Source organism: Arachis ipaensis, chromosome B03, assembly GCF_000816755.2.
Source record: "Arachis ipaensis cultivar K30076 chromosome B03, Araip1.1, whole genome shotgun sequence".
Lineage (NCBI taxonomy): Eukaryota > Viridiplantae > Streptophyta > Magnoliopsida > Fabales > Fabaceae > Arachis > Arachis ipaensis.
Window position 1 is genome coordinate 135482249 of NC_029787.2, and position 9232 is coordinate 135491480.

General features: G+C 34.0%; 1 protein-coding gene across 2 annotated transcripts; it reads right to left on the reverse strand.

Moving 5' to 3' along the window:
• Positions 7543–8987, reverse strand: LOC107634831 (small glutamine-rich tetratricopeptide repeat-containing protein alpha). 2 transcript variants are annotated; one of them, XM_016338246.1, is made up of 4 exons: positions 8486–8987; positions 8319–8406; positions 7961–8112; positions 7543–7835 (listed from the first exon to the last, which is right to left on the reverse strand). In XM_016338246.1, the coding sequence occupies exons 1-3, from the start codon at positions 8974–8976 to the stop codon at positions 7978–7980; spliced, it is 714 nt and encodes a 237-aa protein (XP_016193732.1). In that variant the 5' UTR covers positions 8977–8987; the 3' UTR covers positions 7543–7835; positions 7961–7977. The 2 variants fall into 2 exon arrangements, with proteins under 2 accessions (XP_016193732.1, XP_016193731.1); XM_016338245.2 differs by having other exon boundaries at positions 7996–8112; positions 8486–8986.

Consider the following 9232-nt stretch of genomic DNA (forward strand, 5'->3'; position numbering starts at 1 on the left):
TATTACTATCACTATGTAGTAATACACAATCAGTTATATGTGCAAAATATTTTTAAAATAAGATTATACTTTAATAAAAATAAAATATGAAGATGTTATTAATGTATGTAACATGTCACATGTGATATATGATTATATGATATGTCGCGAGTCGCGTGTCGCGTGGCATACTTCCGTTGCATTTTTTCTCACAAAAAATTTCTGAAAGTGTCAAACTAAATTAGTTACTATGAAAAAGGAAATGAATTTTACAGTCAATGACTGCAAGAAAGATTAAAAGAGAACGGCAACACCTTGGAGAAATTGATATGCGCTGGATAATTGGGTGAAGCCCAATTGAGAACCCACCCCTTTTTTGGGCTTATGTTTTGAATAAATCCATTAAAATAGATTAAATTCGTAGGATTAATCCACGACAAAAATAAAAATATAGTCGGATTATTCAATATGGACGAACTTCTAGTCTTTTACTTTTAAAATTAGATCTGTTCAAATTTCAGGTTAAAAGGGCCAGTTTGCTGACTTTGCAGATTAAACAGAAACACGTTATTATTATTATTATTTTTGTATTTCTAAAAAGAGAGCACTTTAACAAAATTTTTATAATCTAACCTGAAAATTCAACTCATTAACTAAAAGTCTCTGTTTATTTAAGATTTTTTGACTTGAAAATAATAATTATTTAAATTATTTTTTAAAAAACAAAAATAAATAGACCAACTCGTATAACATATCAGATTAATCATAAATGGTTATGGTCTAAAAATTGTGGTCCGTAAACAAACAAAAAATAAATAAGCCTATGCATATAACCCACAAATTTAAACAGACTAGACCTAAATAAATCGGACTAATTTATTGGCCACAACAAAAAATAAATTCTCTTAATTATTTTTTAATTGAGAGTATAAAGTACAAATCATATAATTTTTTTTATAATTTTTTAGTTCTAATCAGTTATTATTATATTTCTGACACGATTTGCGTGTTGTACATGCAATCATGCATACAGGGTGCTTGTTTCCATTTCAAATTTCTTGAACACTTTTTAATTTAATTTATAGTAGTTTAGATGATTTCAGCCAGAGTCAGGTCAAGGCAACACTTAAAAGAGATAATTATAAACCCTATATACTAAAGAAGTTCTCACAAAGACAGAAAAAACTCGAACTCACATTATTTTGAAATATGTTCTAAACCTTTATCACATTTACCAATAATTCTTATCATTTTATACATTGATGAAACTCAAAAGATATATAAAGATGACGAATTACCAATAAATATCATAGACTTTTTAGAGAACCAGAGGAGGATTCTTTTGCCAAAAGAAGCTAAAGATAAAAAGAAAAGTAAAGGAAAAAAATGACGAGAAACATTTTTCCCTAGTTGATATTTTTGCAAAGACAGTGGTAATGATGACGGTTGGCAAAAATAATGTGCAACTAACCTATATATGATATTTTATTTTTGCATAATTATTGGGAACTAGCCTACAAATAATTGTGCACCGAACCTAAACTGTATATGTAGACATCATATCATAACACAATTAAAAGCCATGCATCATGCATAATACTGTAATTAATTATAACTCCTCAGCAGTCATTGCGTGACCAAAGTCCACACACAAAATGACAGCTACAAAAGCACATGTTTCACACCATGCCTTATGATGTGAACATGTTATAACTTATTAGCAATAAGCAATATATACATAGCTTTATGTTGATATAATGTGAGGGAGAATTGCGGGGCAAATCTTCTTTGGCAGTGAGCTAAGCTTCTGAGCCTAACTACTTGAATGACAAGATGCTGTTGAATTGCCAACAGCCAAAGAAGTCATTGCCCAGTAATGTGCCCACACATGACTTCACCTGTGTGATCTTTCTTGTTGTTGACCAATAATATGGGGGTGTCCCTTGTTTATATATAACGCACTGGATGATGTAACTAACTCAGAAATGAATGCATATACATATGCACTAGCCAAAGGATATTCCAAGCACATCCTCTACAAAGCAACTAGTTACTATAAAGAAAGTGGTCCAACTTGTGCCTTTAGTCTCTCACAGCTCATGCCCCTGCACATTTTCTCTCATTGGTTTTACCACAGATATTTGTTTTATCAAATTCCATGCATTTAGGTTTGATGAGGAAGACCTGTCTATTTAGCAGTGAAATGTGAGTGTGTTACAAGGTAATAAATGGCTGATACTAATTCTTAAATGAAGGCATAATTCCCTTCTGGTGTTTTCTGTTTTCTTGTCCAAGAATATGCTGGTAGCAAATACCTATTATTCCTGAATTAATTACATTCTTTCAAATTGGTTTAATTTCCAAATTCCAACCCCTTCTGATTTCAAAGTAAAGTATTACTAAAATGTTATGCTTTTCTTCATACAATTCCAGTAATATCAGCAGGATCTTTGTATTCAAGTAGCTAACTCCATCAGTAGGCTTAAACATATATTCTTCCTCTGAAGAGAGATTTGAGGCTAATCATTGACTACTTACAGCACTTAAAATCCACCTTTTGGTTATTTACTGGCAATGATACAAATATTGATCAAATATTGAAATTTTAGATTACTCTTTAAACAAATAATAATCTTAGCAGATTTTGTCTTTCTATGTACATATTCATACATATAACGATCCGATCATTTCTTTGCCTACGGTGTAGAAAAGTGTCACAGCAAAAGAAAGCATATCTATCATGAATGATAATGATCATGGTAACAGTGGAACATGTTATGAACTTAATAATGCAGATGAAAAGCAAGTCTACTTCTGCATGGAAAAAATTATTGATATATAAACACTGATATTCCATGCATGTATACAATTGAACGAGATTATGACCAATTCCTCTAAAGAAAAGCATCTTTTTTACAAGAATAGAGAGAAACCTTGATATAGACCACTCCTTGGTTATTGAAAGGAATTGATGGTGAGAGAATCAGGACCATTAAAGAACAAAACAGAACCTTTAATTGGAAACTTGGAATTGTGCTGGCATATGCTGTTGCTGCTCCTACTCCTTCACAGGCATATCCAACAGGAGGTGCTCTTATAACTTACTATATATATACTTCCATTTTGTGATTATGTCCTCAAACGCAAACTTGGTCTGAAAGAGTTTGAGCTGCACTGTCAACGGAATGAGAGTGCAATTCTCCTTTGGCACACAGAAGTAGAGAACTTGAACGTGCTCTCTTCTAGTTTGCCAAAGGAGATTTGCCCTGCCATTTACTTGATAGTTTTATGATTAATAAATTGTAATAACTGTATAATTTTCAGGTCCTAGAAGACACATGCTATGTTCTGGTAGTATAATTACATATGTAAGCCTATTAAATTTCTTTCATGTTAGCTATGCAAATATATATAGAACTTCTTAACTGATGGTTTTCCTTTCAATAGGTAATAGATGGATACAGAAGATTTTCAAATTTCTGCAACATGAAGAGAAAAACAAAATGAGAGATGCCTCACAAACAGAGGTTATCCAAGACAACAGCATCAAGGGTCAAGAAGGCTTAAGTAGACGCTTATTCACTATAATGATGTGCTTTAAGTTAATAGACAGACATTGAAGCTTCAGTTAGCAATTTTGTTCTTTGCATTGCTAATGTACAATTTATAAGTAAGCTATAAAATATTAAAATTAACTAGTGACGAGTGTGTTTCTTCTCAAGACATATCAAATACTATAATTCAGTATTCCAGTTTTAGGAATTTCTTTGCCCTATCACTGTCAAATTGGTTTGCATTCACTAGAATACTATCGTCTAAATCAAATGGCCAATATTTTGTTCCCACTACTCAACGTTCAATAACAGAAACGGAGATATATGAGCCTCCTCAGAAATCCATCTAACAAGAACACCAAGCTATAGATAGACTCGAGCACTTGCGGTGTTGGAATCATGTCAACTATTTTCATTTCTTCTACTTATTCTCTCATTACTGTTCCCGTTCCAGCTAATGTATCACTTTTAGGCTGTCCAGCTCAACATTCATTTTGAACAAGTTAATGTTCCCTCTCCATGGCACGTTTGGCAACTCATCAAGTTCAAACAAAACTTCAAGCTTTTTAGTATTTGAAAATGAGCATAAAACATGGGAAGAAGTGGTTTTTTTTTTTTTTTTTTTTTTAATTTTTTTTTTTTTTTTTTTGCTTCTTCACCGGTGATGGAAGTGTTAAAAAGAGTCACCTATACAGATAGCTCGTGAGCTCACATAATAACAAATGTAAAATTTGAGTGCAAAGTCAGAGGGGGCCATACACCTGAGCACTAAGTTATGTTTGAGTTTTACTTCAGAAAACAAAGGGTTTAGAGTGTAAAAAGAAGGCCAATGAGCCTTAGCTCACATGGCATTCCGCCCCCTCCCCATCCAAAAGGTCTCGGGCTCAACTCCTACCGACTGCAACCGAGGAAGAAAAAAATGGTAAGTATGTGAGGAGCGTGTGGGTGTGTGTGTTGTACCTAGGATTGGGGGTTGTCCAATCAATTTGAGGTACCTAGGATTGGAGGTTGTCCAATCCACCCGACCAAAAAAAAAAAAAAAAAAAAAAGAGTGTAAAAAGAAGGAATGGGAGGCCATTTTTCTCTTCAAAGCCCTTTTAATTCCCTGCTTTCTCCTGTAAAATAAAACACACAAACACACTCCGAATACTCTGAGAAGTGCTTACTGAAGATAATAACCAGATTGTAACAATACTATTGATAATTTGATATGCTTACAAGTTTGTCGTGTGTCATAACTTAAGTTTTATCAAGCAGAAATTAAGTCTGGAATTCACGGCATTCATAGTATGATATAAAAATCCACCAATTTTTTATCTCCAAGCCAAAGATACAATCAAAACAGAAGGTTGGTCCCCTTCCCCTTCTTTTTTTTTCTTTGAATAACAAATACTTCTTTTAATGCCATTTCATGAATGTAGGAATTTATTAACTTAACTACATGTCATGCATACGGATGATAGATCAAAAGGTTTAACTCTTCAGACCCTGAAATTCTGTGAAGATCCCTTGCATTACTATTTGGTCCTTCCATTATGCAGCCCCTCAAATTTTAGAGGGTCAGAAGTAGCAGAATAATACTTTTCTTTTGACACGACGGAATGGAAACTTTAAAAACTGACCAAGAGCAGAAAGGGTCGTATCATATGTGGTAGTTCAACTTTTCAGCCCCAAGAGATAGAAAATTAGAAGTAGAATAACAATCTTAAAAAGAGAAAAAGGAAAGAGAATGAGCTGGCTGAGGAGGAAGATCCGGAGGCATGTACTCTCCCCCCTTCTCTTTGTCTCTTCTGTCGTGTCAGTTTATTGAAAATTCCTTCTTCCGTCAGCTTTTGAAAATCTAAATCTAAATATAAATCATTCAAGATCAACATAGAATCAAAATCCATTTTGGCTGTGAAGATTGTGTCTCCACAAGATTTAGCATGGCATATGCTGTTCTTGGTTTGGCATATCCAAAATAAAAAGATTAATGTTCTTGGAATTTTACTTTGGCAAAAGCTCTTTCATAAAGAATTGAATGTACGAAGTCCTTTGTACTTTCTGCATTGCTACTGTCCACAGGGTTGGGGTTGATTTTTTGGGGGGGAAGGGGGAGGAGAGGGCCAGAGGAGTGTTGATGGAGCTTAGTGGATCTTCTGGCATATACTACTCACCAAAGGAATTCTAAGGCACAAAACAATTAGTTGTTGATCAAGGAACTGTCACCATCTTTCCTACTGTTCAAAGGAACTTCAATTTAACCATTTCAAAATGAGATGTTATTATTCACCCTCGGAAATTACTCACATGCTTTGTCAATGGAGGAGGTATTTAGTCTCATATATTCATAATATTTGATGTACAGTAAAATAGAATTCATTTATAGATGTGGTGTGTTTGTTATAGCAGAGAACAATCTTCTAATGTACAACACTATTGAGCCATAACAACCGGAGTTCACATGGGTTGATAACTGGTCTCACTTTCATAATTGGAAGCTTATGCCTAAGTGCCTAACATCTTAAGATCCTAATAAAATTTTCAAAATTACGAAAGCATTGCAATATGCAACTCTAAACGCAAAAGTAAAAAATTGAAATATTTGGTGGTGACAGTATGACTTGACGAACTCTAAGTTATGATATCTGAATGGTTTATACCATCGATGAGCATAACTGAGGAATATCCTTTATTAAATAGTTCGATAGATACAATACAAAATTTACATGACTAGCATTTTGAGAAAGAAGAAATCTATAAGAATCAGCTTATTATTTTGGTCTGTCAACTCAACATCAACTGACTTCGCTTGAAATGAAGCTGAATACATTGTATTCTATTTCATTCCACTAGAAGTATAAATGAGCTCTGATAGGATAGGAGAAAATGGTTCATAGCACTTAAATGGACAAGATTCTTTCATTGACTGACTATGTTAAAGAATTATTATAATACATAACTATTAACACCCTTTGGGTGCAACCCTTTCCCGGATCCTATGTTAATCTGGAATGCTTGTGCACCGAGCTGCCCTTTATAACTAATTATAAGAGAGATTAGCTGCATAAAATCAGCCATGGAGTCCTGTGGCATGACTAATCTCTTGAACAAAAGTTTTGCTTGAGACAATGATTTTACTTTTCAGAATTTTGCGTTCAATAAGGACTATTACGATTTCTGATACCTCAGCCAAATTGATAAGTGATTAACTAAATTCCCTTGTGCAGAGGTAAGTTATCAATAATAAGTGTTCTGGTGACTGACACCCTCACAGATTAATTTCAAAATTAAGTGACTTGTCAGAAAATATTACTTAGAATGAACAGGTTTTCAATGCTGCCAACTTTTAGTTGCAAAATAATTTATTAAGTGATACTTGAAATCTATTATATATGCACCCCTATGTGAGCTTGGAAGGTCATAATAAAATAAGTTGAGCTTTCAAAAGAAAATTCTGAAAGCATGTTCCATATAGTTTTATTTCTAGATTTTCATTTATGGCTCAATGGACTGCAAATGGCGTTCAAAGTTGATTCTATGTATGTTTAAACCAGCTGCTACATTATAAAATTGATTCCCACTATGCATGATCTAAACTTTAGCCAGATGCTCTCTTGTTTAGTTAAGAACTTCAGATGTAAAAAAAAGGGAAAAAAGGGAAAAAAGAAAGAAAGAAATAATGTAGGTTAGTTTGATTATGATAAAGTATCATTGCATAATTGTACAGGATATCTGTAAGTGGTCCTATTGTATAGTCTTATACATTAATACATATAACAACAAAGAAGAGTCTCATAGCCCCATGTCATCTCTACAACTCTTGGAATTGAAATGTTTAAAGGGGAAAAAAAACCAATTTTACTATATGCCTATATATCTACAGCCTACATTATGAGCTTTAAGCCTATAATGTGTTTTTGATAAACACCTAGACATACGGAAAAATAAATTATCTCATTTTCGTTGATCCAATTTTATACTTATTATTAATGTATCTAACTGTAAGGGCTAATAAAAAAAGGACACATTAGCAAAACTGATTAACTTGATAACAGGATAAAACTCTTACATTGATAGTACACCAAAACTAATTAATGTAAAAGAGTACAAGAACATAGCACATAATACTAGATTACCCTACCATGCCTAATATAACACACTGAACAACAGAAAAGGCTCCTTTTCATACCTGGAGAAAGTATAGAAAATAATCGAATGTACATGATCACGATATCAGAATTGACTGGATCTTTATTCACAACACAAATCTTATGACGTATTAACAGCAGCAACCTTTTCCTGAAGCTTTAATATCCGGGCCTAATGTAAACCAAAAAAGAAAACAATTATTCAAGCACAATAGCCAATTCAAAATTGTATACATGAATCTAACCAAGATCTCAAGAATACAGACGGGACAGTAGAAAGAAGAGTGAAATACACACTATTAGAATATCCAAAGTCAAAGACTCAATGCTACCTTGAATGATTTAGAGCGACGGATCAAAGGATCTATGTCTAAAGAAGCTAAATATGATTGTTCTGCTGATTCGAATTCATTCAATGCCAAGAAGGCATCACCTTGGCAAATATAAGCCTGCAAAGTGAATTAAGAAATCTGGTGACAAGTTTCTACAACAATACAAGTGCATTTAAATTCAAGACAAACCCTTAAATGATAAGTTATATCTAAATATCAGCCTCTGTTTGTTTCGTCATAAGCAGAGCAAATACAAATGAGAAAATAACATTTTAGGCATTTATATGGAAGGTCCAAGAACACATGAATCAAGAGTTAGTGACCTCAGAATAGCGAGGAGCTAAGTTCAAAGCCTCCCTAGCATCTTGAAGGGCCCCACGGTAGTTGCCTAATTCCAACCTTACAACTGACCTGAATCAATATAATACGAAACAGTTTCAGTCCAATATCATCATAATCAAGTTTAAAGTGGTGATTGTTGAAGAATTACCTGCATTTAAAGAGGACATGCATGCCACCAAAGGGTTCTGAATCTATAGCCTGTGAGAGAAGCAACTCAGCTTCACTCAAATTTCGATTCTGGAACTCAATCTCCGCTCTCTTCCTCAAAGCCAGGGCCTCCAAACTGCTCGTGGCATCGGCATCATCTCTGGAAAACAAGGTGGCCACGAGCTGAGCCGCCTGAGCTGGTGTGCCGCAATGGGCGACGATGAAGCCGTCGGGGAGGATTGCCAAGTTAGGGCCGGCGCCGCAGCGGCCCAAGCAGCCGCAGGAATTGACGGCGAGGTTGGGAGGAGCGAGGGCAGAGAGGGTTTCGAGAGTCTGAAAAGATCCCTGTTTGCGGCAAGTGCGGTTGGTACAGACTCGAATTTCTTGTGCATGTGCCATGGCGCCTGAACTGTGCTTCGGAAATACCAATGGCAAGAGCGTGCCACTCTGGAGCGCCATCTCTTTCCGCCTCACCCCCACTCCATAGTCCATATATTTCTTATTTGTAAATTTAAACCATTCAATTATATCATTTTTCTTATTTGTTTTATTTGTAAATTTACATCATTAAATTTTATTATTTTTTGTTATTATTTAATTATTAATTTAATAATATACTTTATTTTATATTTTTTAATATTAATAACTAAATAATAATAAAAAATAATAAATTTTAAATAATTTTCTTGCACTCTTTTTATTATGCACTATTTGCCAAGCACATTTAATATTAAATTTAGGTGAAAAC

What these genes read in the sequence shown, in the direction of transcription:
- LOC107634831 (XM_016338245.2), bottom strand. Translation starts at nt 8,976, where the DNA reads ATGGACTATGGAGTGGGGGTGAGGCGGAAAGAGATGGCGCTCCAGAGT. An exon ending in CATGTCCTCTTTAAATGCAG is followed by an intron (nt 8,407 to 8,485) that starts GTAATTCTTCAA and finishes ATATTGATTCAG; the next exon opens with GTCAGTTGTAAGGTTGGAAT. An exon ending in TAGCTCCTCGCTATTCTGAG is followed by an intron (nt 8,113 to 8,318) that starts GTCACTAACTCT and finishes TTCACTTTGCAG; the next exon opens with GCTTATATTTGCCAAGGTGA.